This window comes from Melanotaenia boesemani, chromosome 16, assembly GCF_017639745.1.
Source record: "Melanotaenia boesemani isolate fMelBoe1 chromosome 16, fMelBoe1.pri, whole genome shotgun sequence".
Classification (NCBI taxonomy): domain Eukaryota; kingdom Metazoa; phylum Chordata; class Actinopteri; order Atheriniformes; family Melanotaeniidae; genus Melanotaenia; species Melanotaenia boesemani.
The window spans coordinates 25,832,816-25,852,646 of NC_055697.1; the positions used below are offsets into that span (position 1 = coordinate 25,832,816).

The 19,831-nt window shown below is 39.0% G+C and overlaps 1 protein-coding gene and 1 long non-coding RNA gene across 2 annotated transcripts in view; one reads left to right on the forward strand and one right to left on the reverse strand.

Annotated features, from left to right (window-relative positions):
* Positions 1–1,357, reverse strand: part of meis1b (Meis homeobox 1 b) — a 77,922-nt gene extending 76,565 nt beyond the window's left edge. The window contains exon 1 of the mRNA XM_042009939.1: positions 583–1,357. Within this exon, the coding sequence (XP_041865873.1) occupies positions 583–594 (12 nt within the window). The 5' untranslated portion in view covers positions 595–1,357. The remainder of the gene's footprint in view (positions 1–582) is intronic.
* Positions 1,358–1,513: 156 nt separating this feature from the next.
* LOC121655356 lies at positions 1,514–4,643 on the forward strand. Its single transcript, XR_006013174.1, has 2 exons — positions 1,514–1,689; positions 2,252–4,643. It is a non-coding gene; the product is annotated as an uncharacterized LOC121655356 (long non-coding RNA).
* The last annotated feature ends 15,188 nt before the right edge of the window (positions 4,644–19,831 follow it).

A 19,831-nucleotide genomic window follows, 5' to 3' on the forward strand; every position in this document is an offset into this window, starting at 1 on the left:
TTAAAACTGTTAGTGTGAAGACCCAGCCGCTGTTCTGAGGCAGTCCTGCAGTAGCTTTATGAATCAAAGTGTTTGTCATCACCTCATCACTAAAAACTGCCTCAATGGCAGTATGCTCATTTACATCTTTTAGCGCTATGTTACAGCTGAACATGAGGAACTATTTGCAAATAGAAAACTTTTATTCTGTGCACAAATTATGTGCACAAAATCGTGACCAAACAGTCAACAGTGAAATGTGGGGATTTGTTTTGCCTCTCTGCCCTCCCCCATTTTGCTTCCAGTAACTGGCCTGTCATAACTAATCTAAAAAACATAGCCGAAGTGAGATATGATCACGCTTTCAGTGTCTCACAGTGGGCCAGTTTTGTGAAGTAAACGAGTGCGGCCGTGCGTAACACCGTGCCAAACGACGCCAAACATCAAATTGTGTCTCCATGTGTCAAGAAAGACGACAGAAACTTTCGCCGCGAATGCGTGTCCGTGTTGGATATGTGTGTCATTAAGCCACGTTACAGTGCAGTATTGCATTCAAGCGCAGTGGACTTAGAGAAACTTTTTAGGGAGGATTGCCCTACGTACCCGTTGCGCCATAACCCTCCTCACTCCCAGGTCGTCCTTTCAGTTTAGGTAAATCCCCTCTGAGGCCAGGGTGGACACGAAATAAAGAGAGAAAATCCAAACAAACGAGAAGATGTTTCAGCCAAAATCCCGTATGCCTCTTTTTCTTTCTTTCTTTCTTTCTTTCTTTCTTTCTTTCTTTCTTTCTTTCTTTTCTTTTCCACGGAACGCTGAAACCAGCTCCCGCTCTTCAGTGCAAGTTTAGCCCAGGCGCGGCGAATATGTCCTCGGCTATCCTCGCGGCAGCAGCACCGGGCTCCTTTTCCAAAACCAGGATGAAAATAAAACAGCCCCTCAAACAAAACTGGCGACTCTCATGGCTTTTTGCCACTCCGCCTGTCAGTCAGAAAAGCGAGGGCTTGTCAAAAGTACCGGATGAATGATGGTCCGACGCGCGTCTCCACGGGATCGGCACCACCTAAATGTTAATGGTCACAATCACAGTTAAAAAATGAAGCAGCTCTCCTCTCGTTTTCTTTGATCACTCTCGGCTCCCGGCTTGATTTTCTTATGCAAAAGCGTCTAGAGGAGATCAAGAGGAGGTGGGGTGATAATTCTGGCTTAGGCTTTCTTAAAGGAGCCACGATCGATGCTGTGCGTGAATGTGTGTGTATGTGTATGTGTGTGAACGTGTCTGTATGTGTGTGAGTGCGTGTGTATGCATGAGCCGCCTGCCCGTTTGTGTACAATGGATGTGTGTGTTGAGCAGAAGAGGAGCGGAGGATCTGGACCAGACTGCTGAAACCCGGAAGTAGTGGTGGCCATAACAGGTCGCGTCTTACACAACGCACCGGGCTGCAGCAAGTCGCGCGGAGTGGAGGGGTGGGAGGACCCTGTGAGCCAAAGCCAGCCGCACTGCGAGCTGGAGCTACACTGGGATAAAAACAGAATATGCACCTATGCCTCCAGATTCGTGTCTCATCCGCACACACTCTCTTTTTTCTTCAGCGAGGAACACTGAGGCACTCATTTCGGGATTGATGTGGCCAGCATCCGCTTTTCTACTTGTAAACAGCGTTTAGACGGCTAATTGAATAAGCTATCAACTCTCATGTGAGTTATTATCAGGTATGTAATTAAGAGTAGTGATTATCTGGATTGTAAAAGACAGGGTGTATTAATTTAGAAAGATTCACTTAGTTTCAAACATTAAAAACAAGCTTAAATGAGTTTAAAAACCAGTTTATTTAGCATTGGAATAGTTTTATAGTAAGGTTAAACTTCTAGGGTTGCCATCAACCTGTCTGCAAAAAATCCAGAGTGTAGGCTCCTGCAGGCTGTGGGCCTCAATAACTATCAGTATCTGAGCATTTACATTAATTGCATCTTATTTGCAATGACTGTCAGATTTAAGAATAGAAATACACAATTAATAAAATTATTGGAAAAGTGCAAAACTCAATGCAAAAGCTCGCAAGTTATTTTAAAAATTCTTTATTTAGCTTTAAGTTATTTTTGTTAATATTATTATTATTATTTTCTAAAGTATGATGTCAAGTCTGTATCCTGAGAGTAAGTTTGTTTTTAGAAAGCAACATTTTAAAACCAAACATTGAAATATCGTAGGAGCTTTTTGTGAAAGCATCTTGTGTAAATAACCGTTAATGGTGCCTGTCCCTCTCCCCCACAGCTGTGCTGAATGGGTCGCTCCACTCTGCCCGGGCTGTCCAATGGCAGGGAGGAACAGTGATGGGAGCCCCCTATTGGCTCCCTATGTGATCGATCCGGAGTTGATTGATCGGCTTTAGGCCACATTCGCGGGCAGGCGAAAAACAAAACATCTTCTCTGGAGAGAAAACACATTTTACGCTTCTGTCGGCTTCTACAGTGTGCGTGTGAGTGAGTGTGTGTTTTTTGTTTCCACGAAACCACAAAAAAACTGACCAAGACATCTCACCCACTCTCGTTGGGTTCCTGTCCCATGCATGCACACGCGCATAAGCACACATACACTCATTTTCACAGCTTTTAGTTTATGAACTCGCTTCAAAATTTGCCCAGTGTTTGACAAAGTTTCTCTAAATCAGTCAGAACTCAGTTGAGAACTTTTTGTTGTTCACAGTCAGCCAGATGAAACTTTTAGTCTTTTTTATGATCCGTTTAGTTATCGCCTCTGTTTGCTCTGTAAAGATCGTAAAAAGTTTGGAGAAATATTAATGAGCTTTAGTAAATGATGGGGAACTTTAATTCATGAGAATTCCAAGAAAAGTAATATTTCTCTTTATTTTACTGATTAAATAGTTACGGCTCTTTGTCGTTAGATATGATTCTTATAAAGATACAACAATCTAGTTTAATTTTGTTTATCTTTTTACCATTTAAGAATAAAGTTTAACTACATCTGCATGAATATTTATGCGATATAAAAATGTAGTAAAACATTATGAGATTTTCAGGATATCCATAAATACCCCAAAATGTTTAGTTGTTTTCCTCATGATCACTCAGCAAGCTTCATTTATCCCTCAGTCCCGTTACACGTGATTAGAGAGTGTGTAAAAGTGCCTTATTATCTTTATGCTCATAAGGTGTTGCTGGTCGGCAACAACCTGTTTGAAGTTTTTTTTTTCTCTCTCCCGTGCTGCGCGTCCAGCCATCGATCATATGCCCCCGGTGCCACAGACGGTGTCATAACTTGATAATGTGGTTTCACACATTCGTCGGTGATTCCTGAGGTACTAAATCCCGAGCGGTGGGATCCGATGGGACATTTTTACAGGCATGAAATGACTGTTAAAGGCTCCCGCAGTCCGACCGGCGATGCTCCGTCACGCGGACTGCAGAGAAGCCACGAGGCACGGACTTTTACGCACAGAAATAGAGGATCACAAAATAAACAGGACTGACTTATCGTACAGTTTGTTATTTTTGTAGTTTATTGGTAAGTAAGAAACTCTCATTTTCTAATTATTTGAATTATTATTTTATTATTATAGCGATGTCAATGATTAAAATGCACAGGAATTAATTAAACATGTTTTCTTTAAGGAAAGTTATTGGAAATGAAAGAGGAAGCTGCTGTTTGAATCTGCTTGCCAACATTTTTTGGTTTACTGAAACCCAGTAAGGATGATGGAGCCCACAAGAACAAGATAAACTAAATTTTAGGAAGTAATTGAGAAGAAATAAACCTGCATTAACATGAAAGGAGTTTACATCAACGCTCGCTCCGCTGTAAGGTAACTACTATGGCATTATAAAGCAATTAAGCTCCTTCAATTAGCATCCATAAAAGCAAAGTGGAGCACCACTTTCTCTCCTGTAGCAGCTCTTTCGTAAGGGGTCAGCGCATTTTGGTATCCTGAAAGAGACCATGGGGGCAAATACCGTCATTTCTTCTTAATCCGCTTTGTGATGACGGTAATACTCTGAGTCGTTTCAATAAAATCATTCATATTACTTTCAAACGGCTGAATGTAAATTGACAGCGTGTTTGCCCAAGTAAGAGAAAGCGTTATTAGCCGCCCATTGCATCTTGACTTGTATTGTGTAGACACCGAGGCATGTTGCAGCATTTAGATCAGTTTGTTCAAGACAACAATTGTCACTATCAAAATACTAAACATAAATGGGAAGAATGTTCACTAGGTTGCATGTTATATTAAATCCCCACTGAATTTACATAAGTTCTCATTTTAGAAGAAATTATGCTAGTTTTATTAGCAGGATTTTTTATTTTTTTTTTTTTTTTTAAGCTGTGAACCAGGTCAGATATTTGAGAACTGCCGGACTTTATGTGATCGCTTGTATCTCTGTTTAGGGAACAACTGGCAGACTGAGAAGTCAAACTGAGGTCAAACTTTTTGCAGTCCCGCAGATCTGCGCCCAAACATGTTGAGATCTGCAAAGAAGGCCACTGGGTCTCTCTGGTTTGTGTCACTAATGCAGCACACATGCAGACCTGCTGCAACGTTTTCACAGTTTATCAAATTATATGAAACTACTAATATGTTATCGCCTGTCAAGACCTCCAGTCGGATTCATCAGGGTGTATTTAAGTCCCATGCGCTCTCAGCTTTGGGGAAAAAAAAAAAAAAAAAAAAAAAAATTAAGTCAGAGAGGTGCTCGGATTTGTCCAAGTGAATTTCTACTGGTTCTGAGTTATAAGATGGTTTGAAAACCCACAAAATCAGGTCTCATTCTCTCATAATCCAACGTTTAATTAAGAAATTAGATATTCCATATTTTTATGCCCTACAGCCATTCAAGTCAACAAGTTTAGAAGGTGTTCAGAGTAAATCATTCTATAGGCGAGTAGGTGTGATTATTCATTCATGAACATTTGGTTATATATTTAGAAGAAATTATACGCATATCTTAGAAGATGTACATGGTACCAAAAACCTGATGTTAAACGCATTGGCTTAGTTCTGGCATTATGACAATATTTTAAATGCATATCTAAATTAATTTCAAACCATTAAATCAGCTGCCTTTTATTTTACCAAGAGTTACTTTTTCCTCAGGGAGTAGTCCCTCCTGCTGGATCCTGCAGTTTGGCCCAAATGTTCAGCAGCTCTGGCCTCTCACACATGAATGCTTAATCATGTGCGCCTTCTACTGGGGCTGTTGGGAACTGCATGTGATGCACAAGAGAATTTCAACTAAGATCTTTTTGTAAAATATGCAAAAATTGGGATCCTGTAATATGAATCCACAGTTAAATATCACAGCACTTTCTGTTGTTACGGTAGGTACTTTATGTTCTCTGTGTCGGATGATTGCAGTTTATGGTAAAATATGTTAAGTGACATAAATCTTATTGTCTTTTTCTCATGTTCATAATTTAACATGCCAATAAAATAAGTAACTATGGAGTGTAGGCCTTTTGTAGTGTTTGATTGCACTGATAGTTTGTGTCTTTTTTTAAGTTGGATCAAATATGCTGATAAAGTGGAACCATGGAAATATTTGCTTATTTTTGCTCAAAAGAACACAACTAATGCAAAAATGGTGCTAAACTTTACTGATTCAAGCATAAAATGTTAAAACTTTGCATTAAAACTGATGCAGAAATCAGACCTCTTATCTGACTAAAATATTCTTTGTACACAATAATAATAATAAAAAAAACAGTATTTAATATGAAAACATTCATTCAGTGCCATCACTATTTGCCTGAATCTAACTGAAAGAAAGGTGCTGCTGTTTATCTGTAAGCAGTTGTTACATAGGTGATGCATTAATGTGAACATGTAGATTAATGACAAAGCGTGAACCTGTGCGGCTTGAACATGACAGTAACACTGACATCACTGCATTACACCTATTGATATAAACAGGATAAACAGCTGCTTTTATATATAGCGAGAACTGTGTGTCACTAGATGCATTCATTCTTTTATAGACCTATGAACATATGCATTCAAGTACACACACACACACGCATACACACACACACACACACACACACACACACACACACACAGCAGGTTCCTGTAATAATAGCTGTGCTGAATGCTGCCAGTCAATTTTCACATTGTGCCACTGGTCACCAGGTCAGCAGCTCCACTTTTACTCTGAACCACTGCTGCTTCTGAGTTAACCCCACAGATAGAAATAGATCTCATCACTCTATCACACACACCTCCTTACCTCTATACCTCCTTTCCTCTGTGTCTCTCCAAACCATTCCAGCAGCATTTGTCACCAGCACTATTATTTCAGGTGTGCTAATGGTGTTGCAGACACTTTTGCAGGGAGCAGAAAGGACAGAGTTTAAAAAAAATTAAAGGAGGGGTGAAAAAGGGAAATGCAGAAAGGATTATCATTATCATCGCATGAACTCTCCCCTTAACAAAAGAAAAAAAAAAATCTATGGGTGAACGATTTGGGTGAGGAAAGGGTAAGGGGGTGACACGTGCTGGGCAGTAGCACCATTCAGGGTGCGGGTGACTTTCGGTGGATGGGTGAGGATGAAGAAAGGGGGTTCTCACACCTCCCAGAGAGACTGTGAATTGATCAGCACCTTAGAGGGAGAGGAAGGAGTGGCGGGATGGAAAGTGAGAAAAATGGCAAAGCAGAAAGATGAAGGATGACGATGAGGAGAGGACGAGTGGAAAAAGCTGGGTGTTGGAGCTGAGCTATAAAACCAGAAGGGGGAGCGAAAAACAGAGCGATAGGAAGGGAGGAGTGAGGGAAGGCTGCAGAGGAGGTGTGAAGACTCATCTTTTCCTGGATGGGTGTGAGTTTAGGCTGGAATGGAGAATGGCCTGGGAGCACAGCATAGCCTAGTGGTAATAAACCAGCACACCCCAGAGAAACAGCCAACATCAGCTATAAGGAAGCTCTAAGAAGTGATCTAAAAATCAGAATGTAAGAGTTCGTCTGTGCTGGTCAATTTTGTGGAAGTTTGTGGATCAACATTTAAATAATGGAGCTTGTTAAATATTACACATAAGCAAAGGAAAAACATCAGCAACTATGAAAAGTACCTACTTTTAAACTCAAATATATAACCAATTTCATGTTAAACTATGGAAATGACATAAAAACCTCCCTAATGACCAGACCAATGTCTGGAGGTAAAAACATTTTCCCTATAAGTATCACATTGTATTGTGTCAAGTGTGCAAACCTAAAATTACATGTTCAATATGATTCATATTGTTTTCCTCATGTCAAGCTCTCTTCCAGATGATTGCCGGTTTCTTACCACAGTGGCTGACAATAAAAACCTTCTCCATAACCTGAGTTTGGTTTGTGACTGATGTGTATCTCACTAAATACATGGTCACCGTAACATGCACACACATATACCACAAAACCACTGCACGACTCTCATATGTGCAACACAAAGGCGATAAAAGCTAGAGTTGTTCAGTGGCTTCTTTGAATTAGTTATTAGATAATTAACTGATTTGTTTAAAAACTGTAGAAAGTGATTTAGCTGGTATTTAAAACAATACATGTCCTTTATATAAAAAAAAAAATAGATGATTCAATGAGTAAAATGAAAAACAAAAGCAGGAGAAACAGCCAAAATCTAGGAAATATTAATCAGGAATATTAACTTGCATATCAGAAATGGTTCATGAAATCCAAGTAATTAACCCCGTGAGCCCTGTGCCTATTTTTAGGCCCCTGCTCAAAAATTGCATACCCACAATAAACTGAGTAAATCTCTGCAACCACAAGGTCTAATTAAATAGTAAAGGAAACACTTGTGAGATTTAATAAAATACGTAGTATATGAGTTACTAGTGAAGAATAAATGAAGATGGCACATAGCACATATAAAAAAATGTTTTAGACTTGTCTAAAACATAAGCATTTTCAGAATTAAAGTGTTTGAATATCCCTTTGGGTTGATGCAGTTGTAGCTCTAAACATCTATCAAATCATAATACAACATGTGGACATTAACTCTGCAAAGGCCAGCTCTGATAAAGTGAATCAGAACAAAATTAGGGATGTTTCAGTACAGATCGTTTAGTGGATGTCTCCAAACTGGCCATTTGACACAGATTGGTGCAGTTTGGCACCAACAGTTCTCAAAGTGCCCAATTTGGGGGACCTCAGGCTTTAGAAGATTGAATGAATTATCCATTGCATAACAGAAAATGAAAGGAACACAAAAGTCAATGTGATTGTGAGTCCTTCCTTTTTGCTGCAGAAGTGAAGCTTATTTAAAGCTGCTTCTACACTAGATGTGGAGAGTGACTGCAACTCCAGAAGCAACAGATATATAAGAATGCAAAAACAACTCTGGTACTGATCAACTGAAAACCATTAATAGATTCCATACATGAGTTAATAAAAAAAGTGCAGTGTTCATCAGCATTTTGAATCATCTGTAGTTCATCTAAACATGGGTTTAATCAAGGCTTGCCAGCATGAAAACCTTGGTAATGTGCCTAAAACAAAAGTTTGTTTTTCTTTTTGCTTTTTCTGCTACTTTAGACATCAAATCAGTTTGGAAAATGTGATAAAACTAAGAGCAAGTATTTGGCATTTCAGGTCAGATATGCGCACTGCAGTTCATCAGCAGGGCACTCGTCCATCCTGCAGCAACGAATCAGATTACCAAACATACTGATTGACTGCAGCGGTCGCTGGCAAACCTACTGCCATCTCTCCTAAACAAAGTTATCTGTAGCGAAGTTCATGAAGAGGTCAGCAGTCACATCATCTTGTGTAGGCTCTCATATATACTGTATGACCCTCTGGATCCTAATTGAAGCTTTTAAAGCATGAATTTGTGCCATAACTACAAATATCAGCAATATGGTGAAGTGCAGAAGTCTGCCTTTGCAGTGCACTAACAGAAGAGGGGAACACAACCACCAAGGTTTATCAAACAATGAGAAAACATTTTTCTAATTTTTTCTGTGCAAAAGTTCCTTTATATCTACATGCTAACTGTCAAAGAATCAAGGTGGCGTGATTTCAACTACATGCATTCAGTTGGCTTTTGTTAATTATCCTGTCATAACCATCCAAAGACAACAGATAACTTGGCACGTGCGAATGTTTGACACGTCTATCTTTAAACCTTTTGTTCTGTCGCTCTTTCTTTCCTCCTTTGTTTATGACACATCATAACACTCCTACTTCTGATAATTACTCTTCCCTCTCACTTTTTGTGTTTCATCCTTGAATCTCTTAAAGCAGACCAGATTTAAAAATGTGAATATTTTCATTGCAAAGAGCCAAAAACTGCATCACCTGAGAGATGGAAATGGAAAGTCAATATTTTGTCATTTGAATTACCTACGTTATAAGAGATCTACTTTTAAAATCTTTACATTGTCTTGTGTTCTATTAACATGTCTTTTATGGCAGTTATGAGAGTTAGACTTAGAGGAATGTGATGGGTTTGTATGACTTGTACTCAACCACTTACACTGTGCACATGCTCCATCTAGTATCCATTAGCTGTCAGACAATTAACCAAAACGTGGAGGTACAGTTTTAGATTTTATAACAATCCATTGATAAAGATTTAATTATAATAAAAAAGGCAAGTTAATGGTATGTACAAATGCACATTTATATTTATTATCAAATACTGAATATAGATTCAACTTGATAAAATCTTCCTAAGGCTCGACAAAGTCAGAGAAACTGTATTGGGATTAAAAAAGGATGTCTTTAATATTTTTAAGGAAACGCCTTATAAAGAAAAAAAATACCTTCAAATTAAATAATCAATACAAAAATAAACTGAGTTTTTCTCTCAGTAGAATTTAACACAAAATCAATTCAGTTTTTAATTTGGTTTTAGAATAAACATACTGACAAACAGATTGTAAACACTTCTGGATTTCAACAAAGAGGGAAACAGTGAGGCTGTGTCTCGCCACTTTAGCTTAGCAAACAGGGGAAAAAATACATTTTCCATCCAAAGCAGTGACAGAGTTGATCAGTCTGGACTGACATGTTAGCAGTGATTACATTTCGCCTGGGCTGACTCCCCACCACCGAACCACGAGAACCTACAGTGCTTCAAGAGTTTATTTTCCTCTTTCTCTCGTTTACAGCATATCCCAAAATATTACTGACATATGAACAAAACCAAACATCTAGCATGTTTAAATTTCATTACAATGACAGACAAACAGTCTTCAGGCAGACAGAACACACCTGTGGCTGCCAAAGTTTTTAGTGTCAGATAGTTGAGCTCAACTAAGTGGGGTCAACTCAAAGTATTACAAATAAAAATAATAAGACAATATGGGAAGAAAAGATTGGAATCCTGTCATTTATTAACTCCAGCCATCTGCAGCAATGAAAAGTAGTATAATTACCCAATAAGTATACCTAAGTATTTATTTTTGAGGTATTTATGGTTTAGTTCTACTTTGTGCCCCGTTATACTTTAGCTCCAGTTGCAGTTTTTCCCCTATCAAATTATTCTATTAAAGCAAAAAAAAAAATGTTTGTTATTAAGCAGTTACATACTTTAGCATTTAACTGCATTTAGCAAGTACCTACAAGAATGCAAAACTGATATTTTTCTAATATGCAGCCAGCGTTTCTATTAGAGTAAAATGCTCTCATGATCGATTTTGCATAAAGAATACATTAACTTCAAATTTCATATAAATATTGGCATTGTCAAATCTGTACTTTTACTCTACGGCTCCAAGACTCTGTCAGCGCACATTTGTGGCACAAATCTAGTTAGAGTGAGTTTTAGAATTACTTACAAATGTCTTTCGACTGTAACGTCTTATTGTTCTTTCTTCTGTTCATGGAAATGTAAATCTAGTGCTGATTTAGGAGCAGAGAGGGTTAATCTGATCCTCCCCAGGGAGTCAACATCACAGGGCCGTGCATAAACATTTTAGAGATTGACCTTTCACCTATCAAGCACAAAAAAAGAAAGAGTCTGGTGGAGTTCTAGCCCCCAAACCATTATGGATCATGTGCAATTTCCCTCAGGCATTTAGACAGGTAAATTACGTGTGTGCATGTCACATGATCACACAGAGAGCTGCACTGTTGAAATCCCTAGCTAAACGCTCCTTTGATAAACACAGATAAACGTTTCCTTTGATTTCCTGACATCCACATATTTAATATGAAATGCATGTGAAATATACCTGGATGCAAACACGGAGACACACACACCTATCAACACACTTACAGCCTGTCAGAGAGCCAGTCTTTGGCTGACATCAGTGTAACCTGATCCGACTTAATAAAAGCTCTTACCTGCATTTACTGCTCCGTTAAAATGCCCTTTTGTTGTTCCACCAATTCACCACACTATAATTGCACTGAGGCTGCATATGGTCCTCATCTAGTGCCCTATGTAAGATAAAAGCCAACAAGCTGGGGGTGCACAACACAGGAGAGAAGTTCATATGCATGACTGCTACATGTGTGTATGTGAGTGTGTGTGCTTCTCTGCATGTATGTAAGTATTTCAGGGCAAATTGAACTCAACAAAACTCAGGGGATAGTTTGGAAAAATGCATGATGTCACTGTGATTATATACTGTAAATGCAGTTGATTTGGCTTTGAGGATTTCTGCTTGTGGTGCATGTGTATTGAGGCTGCTTTACAGATTCCACCTCCACATCTTGGATTTGAGCCATTTGCTGTAAATAAAACCGGATTATTAACACGTCATGACAAATCACTTGGTTTCCTATTGTGTCCATTTTTTTTTTTTTTTACTTTTCCAAGAATATTTGGGACACTTTTACTCAAAAGTGAGATAGGAAACAGCTACTGTGGAGTAATTAAAAGCGCAAAATTAACTGTCTTCATGTTATTTTAAAAGGATAGTAGGTCACTTACATCCTCATAAAACTGTACCAAACCAGCAGTGAGCATCGTCTAGCGTTTCATTGTTGATTTGTGGTGAAAACTGTATGACACGATCTGTTTTCAACTTCTTTTCAACCAGATCTAATATAGTAAACACATCAATATGCCAAGAAAACAAGCAAACAAAACAAAACAAGCTGAATTGTTTTTATAATTTACTCGAGTTATACGTACAGTGTGTGTGTGTTAAGGTATTTCTTTAAAGTTTCACTGTAGGACTTCAACACTAGCATAATACTTTTAACACATTTAACATAAAATATTATAAATGAGGAAATAACAACAAAACATTTTTGTGAGAATTTGTACATTCATGTAAAGTAAGAAACTCTGTTTACTGCTGTGAAATAACAGAAGGTTCAAACTCAAGGCAGAATTTCCCTTTTACAAGATATTAGATGTGTAGCCCCTGAAGCTAAAAGTAGTGCCAAATATTGCAAGATTTTGATTTGGATTGTTTTTTTTAGCTTTATTGGAGAAAAAGATACAAAAACTTCTTTCAAGCTAATTCTGAATATATTTTCCCCAGTGACCACCCTTTTTTTTATATGTGAAATGCTCCTTGGGAACTGTAGAAATAGGGGCTTCTATTTATTTTTCCTGATAAACTTTAGATGATGACTTTGGCAAGGAAATAAAAATACAGAATAAACAGCTCAATAACTGGATTAAGACTGACAGAAGATTGGCTAGTGGACAACCTCACAATGTGTCCTGCGTGCTAATGCCGATGCTTGTGCCAGCCCTGTTCAGTCAGGTTTATGAAAGTCAGTCGGATTAGAGCCCAGCTGGGGCTCAGTAAACCAACACTCAGCCTTCGGACTCACACCACCATACATGACTTCCCAAACAAACCTTGACGTCCACCCCGCCCTCCTTTATTTTGACCCTCTTCATCATCCCCCCCATCCCACCTCACCTCACTGTTTTCCCCGTCACAAGCATTGGTAACACTACCTTGGTGCTGCAACACTCAGGACTCTCTGAAAACAACACATGCTCTGCTCCATATTAAAATACCAAGGCTTATTGAGCAATACTTCTCTAATGGTTTCACCCGCCAATGGGTTTATCTTTGCACACATAAACAGACAAGCAGCCTCTCTTCTGCAACCAAAAGAAGCAGTTTTCCTCTCTTCTTACGTAAGCTGGCAGAAAATCTCCTAAATCCCTCTCTTTTGCCGTTGTTGTGTTGCGATTCAGCTGCCGCACCCTTTAAAAAGTGCATCTGAGACTGAGGCAATTAGAACTTGAGCAGGGCCACAGTGCATCAGACCATTTAGCACAGAGGCTAATAAGACTGGTGATCCAAGATATCCAGATCTACTGACAATGTAGAAGTTTTTTGGGTATTGCCATTGATTTGACGGCATTGATTTGTATGAAAGAGCTGCTTGATTTGACCCAGTGAGAGATTTTTTTAAATTTTGGTAATTTTTCTGGGATAAGTTTAAATAATCAAGTGTCAAAAGACCTCTTTGGACACAGACGGATTCTCTATAAGCAAGATGCAAAACCACATGCAGAAATAAGCCTGTACAGATATAACTTACTCAGTCAAATGATAACCGTGACCATTAATAGACTATTTAGAAACATAAAATCTATTTGAATGCAGATTCAAAATTTAAATTTAAATGCTCCTAGATATTTACATCTCAAATCATCACAAATGTGGCAAGCGGTACTGTATTCCTAACATAATGACAGGTGCATAAGTGTATGCATTTGCCAAATGACCAGAGGAAATAGAAGAAAGCATTAGTGTTGCAAGTCATCCAGAGACAAAGTGCATGCAAGAAACAATGAGAGGAAAGGTCATAAAGACAGAAAGAGAGGGATAGAAGAAGTAAATGAGACAAAAGAAAGAAAGAAAGAAAGAAAGAAAGAAAGAAAGAAAGAAAGAAAGAAAGAAAGAAAGAAAGAAAGAAAGAAAGAAAGAAAGAAAGAGCAATGGAAGGTTGCTGCTAATTCTTCCATATCTAAGCCTCTTTGCAGAAACTCCCTTTGTCTTCCAAGTCCCAGTCATTAGAGCCTAATCCTATCAACCAAGGGCTAATCTGAGGGCAGAGGGTTCAGCCCCCTCTGCATCACAGGCCAACACACACACAGGAACACACACAAACATTAACAAAAATCCTCAGACATGTACATATTCTTATTTGAGCCTTTCTCACGTAAGCAAATATAGACTTATGATTATGAACACAAAAAACAAACAACAAAATAAAAAAATAACAAGAAACCTATTTTTGTTTAATTATTAAATAAAATCCAGAAATTACAACAAAATAAGAAACTAATCATTTGCCTCCCAAATGTAAACTTCAAACACAAACATTTTAAGGCTGTGTTATAAAGAGCAGAAACCTCTCTCGGTAGGTACTTCTGTCTGTGTGTACAGTATGTGTGTGTGTGTGTGTGTGTGTGAGACGCATCAGTTTCTCACACATTCCAGCAGAGCCTCTCCTGCTGCCATCATCATTCTCCTCTTTATTTCAGCGCTGACTATGCCCAAGATTAGTTATTGATCAGCAAGGATATAAATTATTCTAAAGTGAAAGCCCAACAACACAGTCATTATAGATCGACTATTGACCAGCTACGATATATATCATTCTATTTCCACCGCACTGCACCCCTGCCACTAGCCAGAGAAATGCTCAAATAATGAGATGGGGGATTTTTATGACTTGGGCACACTCTGTTTGACCTTTTGAGGAAGCTGGATGGATAACATGAGAGTCAGGTTTCCAGATGCGATGCCATTTAGAGAGTTAGACCTGATAAATTAAGATGGAGAAAGGTTTGGATGTAGCATGGAGGTCTGCCTTAAGTTACCTCTTGGTTTCAAGTCTGTGCCCAAAAAGAGGAGGCTATTGCCTCTGTGGTCAACTTTGATTGAAAACCCAGTTTGATTCATGGGGTTTGGGTCCATACTTTCACTCAAGTAAAGATTATTACATGTTATATCAAAACATATACGCTGTACAGTTACAATCAATGCCCAGAATTGAGTTGTTTCATTTGTTTATTTATCAGGAATTCCAAATATAAAGTGATTTAATTCATAGTAACCATGTTCACATGTTCACTCAGATAATGTTGCCCTGAATCAAATTAACAATACTATATTGGCATATACTCGACAATTCCTTCCCAGTACACAGGAGAAGAAGCTGTTAACAACAAAGAATAAACCACAAAGGACAGTGTACATGGTTTTACACAGTAAAGTGCAATGGAATATTTAGATGAATTTCCAACAAAACTGTTGGACGATTAAACATGTCTGGAAACGACAGAAAAGCTGAAAACCATTAAGGTACGCCACCATGCAGTCACATAAAGCATTTCTACATCTTCGCTCTGCACTGACACTTTACCCATAAGTACAATGATGTCCTACAGAGAAAGTCTGAAGCCTCAAAATGTTTTGAATGTTTTTTTCACACTCAATTCACTAGGTTGGACGTCCACATGCTGGACATGATTCGGACAATAACTCTATTTCTCTCTCATGCAGGCACAGTGGGACAAGAACAGTGGTCTAATTAAATGACCAGGACAAACCACAGCTCATTTCAGCTGTACATATAAACGTACCTACTGCCATCAAATCAAAATTGGCTAATATTTCTCATAAAAAAGTAAAACGTATTCATTTCAACATCTGATATGTTTTAATGTTCGATGAGGAATAAAATATGAGTTTATGAGTTTTATAAATCCTTGCATTCTGTTTTTATTCACATTTCACAATGTCACAACTTTTTTGGAATTGTTGTAGTTGTATAATAATAATAATAATGATAATAAATTTCATTTTTAAAGCACACTTTAAAATCTAATGACATCTCAAGGTGCTTCATAGAAAATAAACAAGGTTGAAACCAAGAGTTATAAAATAAAAAATTACAACGTAATGGTTCTAAAATAACAATACTAAAAGTGGCAATCAATTTACAGTTAAGAACATGAAAACAAATAATAGAGGCAGACGGCTACAAGATTATTTGTCAGCACGGAACAAGTGAGTCTTTAAGCTGCTTTTGAAGGACGCAAGGGAGGCTGACATCCTGATTGATTCGTGTAGCTGATTCCAGAGCTGAGGCCCCAGGGAGAAGACAGCATGGTCACCCATGACAGCCTGGTGCAGGTGACAGTGAGAAGGTTCTGGCTGCCAGACCTGAGTGACCGAGATGGATTGCTTGGAGAGAAGGTCCTGGAGGTAGTTTGGGCCAGCGTGGTTGATCGCTTTATACACCAGCAGAAGGAACTTAAAAGTTATCCACTGGTTGGTAGGGACCCAGTGAAGGGAATGGAGGACCGAAGTGACGTGGTGAGATTTCCGGGTTTTGGTGAGGACACGGGCAGCCCTATTCTGGACATACTGTTGCTTCTGGATGGTTTTGAAGAGGAGTCCTGCCAGTAGAGAGTAACAGTAGTCGAGGTGAGATGTGATGGGAGGTGTGGACCAGCCTTTCAGCATCCGGTTTGTGTTTTAATGCCTTAAACAAACAAAACAGCAGGTGAACCCAAATGTAAACACTGTTAGCAAACAAAAATGGCCAACAAGGAAGGAATGCTGGGGGAAACCGGGCAGGTTTCCCACTTGGAAAAAGCAGGTTTGTGATATTTTACTTGTGAGTCAGAGTACAGATTTTGGTTGAGGACCAAGGTTTCTTGAGGAGGGTTTAATTGGTAGTGGAAAATGTTGCTTTAGTCTCAATTAAAAAAAAATAAATAAATAAATAGTGGCATACATTCTAGCAGGTTTGAAGTCAAAGATGATGTTTCTGTGACCATTTTACTGGGTTTGATTGATTGTTGGTGGCATGTAGTAAAGAAAAAAGGGGCAGAGGGTTGAACCCTACAAAACTACAGATTATAAGGCAGATGAGTAAAAAAACGTTTTCAATGTATGCCTGAAATGTTCTGTTTGACAGAAAAATGGGATGAAACTGAGAGCAGGGTTCAGCGTACCAGCCTACTTATTTGAAGTTCAGCTAACGTGAGATTTGTTGGTTGTTTTTTTTTAAGCAGAAAACTTTCGTATCACATGCATTCTCTTTTTTTTACAGTATTTTTGTTGCTTTTTGTGCAGGCATATAATGGGACAGATGCATTATTTCTTCTAGAGATACAATTCAAGAGCCATGTAAGCAGTTTGTGAACCATTTCTTGCCTCCTAGTTGTGACAAGATCTGATCACAATTTTGTTTTGTTGTCTCGTGGTGCAGAGTTGCAAAGAGGCGGAGATGGGGATGGTATAAATAGGGGATTTTATCCATGGAGGTGTCAAAATGTTTAGCTAAGTGTAAAATATTTAAGGCATCAGGGCAACACAATCCCCTGCTGGTCACAGTATAAATCACAATATATTCTTATTGGCCTAAGCCCTTGTTATGAGTAAATACATCCAAAGGCAAGAGAGACTGGTAAGGTTCGCAGGAGATTCATCCAGCAATGGCAAAGGGAAAGTCACTGTGTGTGTGTGCATGTGTGTGTTTGTGCGTGTGAAGCACATACCGCTTAGGGAGGCTAAGGAGAGGATAAGGAGATCAGCAGAGGGGGAATATCACGCCTCTTAAGCATGTATACACTTTCTAACTTTTACTTTTTCACCCAAAACCTAAATAAATCCCTACTCATCTAAGCATGATAGACTCCCCTCACCCCTTCGAATTTTTCTTCAAAATAATCAAACCATATTTACAGACTCTGGCATTGTCACAATGCCCTCAGCCAGACAGATTTCAAAGAAAACCAAATAAATTTAATGACTGTGTATAATTTCCAATCAGCAAAGCTTGTTTACAACATTTCCTACTCACTGTGTTGGGAAAGCTTACCACATATTAACCAAAACCACACGCAATCAAGTCATTTTCCATCCTTGGCCCACATTATTTGTTACTTTCAGTTCTTGTCTATTTAATGGATGAATTGGGTTAACAGAGGGAGGAGAGGCTGAGAGGACAGGAAAGGGAGAGGGATGGGAGGAAGGGACAGAGAGGGGGAGAAAAAACAGTTTCATATTTCTGTAAGCCTCAAACTTTTGGCAAACATAAGAAAAGAGAACTTGGCCCTAATTCCATCTCACGCTGGCGTTTGTGCATTCTAAGTTCTCGGGGGCTGCTCTGGCGGAGGGCCTGAGCCCGTAAATTGGATATTAGGGGACGATATAAAGGAGCCTGTGTATGCTCCCGTCCCGTGGAATTATTGCCTCCAATATCCCTGCGTATGCGTCTAGGGCTTCCGAAGCCAGGCCAGATAGATCCTCATCTCATAAGGAGGCCAAGACTATATCCATCGCTCCTTAACTTTTATGAAGCTCCCAAGCTCTACAATGGGATTTGCCAGGGTGCCTTTTCCCCTCATCCAAGCAAGTAGGGGGGCGGGTGACAATGCAGATATTGCTGCATTCTTTGGGCTCCGAAGCTCCAGTCTCCCATTTGAATACAAGCATTCCAAATTGTAAAGTGGCATTCTTCTTTTTCTCTGTGAAGCCAGTCCTGCGGCAAGATTTCTCCTCGGTTTTAGAAATGCTTTTTCATCTCATTTTCCCCCCTTCCCTCCATCTTTTCACTCTTTTCTCTGCCTACATATAACTTTCTTCACCCCGTTATAGTCGTTTCTGTATCTTTTGGGGGTTTTCACACAGACTTTCACTTGAGCAGATCAGTCTTTCTTTCTTAAGTCTTGTTCTTGCTTACAAATGGTATCAGTAACCCCCCCACCCCACCCCCACCTCTACCCTTACTTCCCTTGGGTAATCCTAAGAAGGGGCAACACCATCAGAGGGTGTGAAATTAAATACATTACAGCACTGCGGATTAAAGTGTTTCATAGGCAGTTGCTCATCCACATCAAACTTTAGCTTTTTTTAGAAACCGAGGCCGGAGAGGGAGGATTGGGACACTTGCAGAGAGCAGAGCCATATGTACTCTAACACAAAATACTGTTTAGAAGGTGGACAGAGGGGAAAGTAGACAGTGTTTTAGACCTTACATTATTCTGTTGCCAGCTCAGGAAAAGAAAAAAACAAAACATGCAACTTACAGGGAGAAGAGGAGTTGGACTAAAACTTTACTGCAGTTACTGGAAATTCCAGCAAGAAGGGAAATAAAGCAGTCGTGTGTTCTGTTTAACAAGGCATGAATATATGAGGATAGCGTAATCTGGGAATTAAACCTTCCTGCACACTAGGTTGTGTTAAACCAAAGCAAATGCAAGTAATCATACCACTTTTAGAAGTAATAAACGTTAATGTGCCATTTCCCACTTAACAGGAATTACTCACATCATCCATCACATCATCACAATCTGGGCCACACATGGCTGCCATCTCACACTGGACCAGTTCTGTGAGCTGAATCTGGACTTCGGTTACCTGCATGTAAAGTCTGGTGGAAGTGTGAATTTATAGACAACAAACTATATCTTAACTATATCTTATTTAATTCAGAACTCTAAAGCATGTTTCACTAAGAAGATCAACTTTCATAACTACTACTGTCAACTTACATATCATAAAGTGAGAAAAGGTTATATTCAATGCCACCTCCACTATGAAAATGGTTTCTGGGGGCAGCAGGGAGGAAGAAACTGCTTAAGCACCATAAAAGAAGAACTGCCGTGTGATGGGAGCCAGGGTACTTGCATGGAGCAAATATCATTGTACTGACAATTTTTAGGTTTGGGGAATGTAGGATGTTAAGGAGTTTAATTATGTACAGTTTCCTGACAAACAAACAACAACAACAACAAAAACATTAACTGATAAAATATTATTTGTATGAATATGTTCAAACACTTTATCAGAGCGCTGGGCTGATTTTAGTGTTTCCACTTAAAAACAGTTCAGCTTTCTGAAACCAAATCAAGCTTTAAATTAGCAGGGATGCAAAACTGTAAACTTCAGTG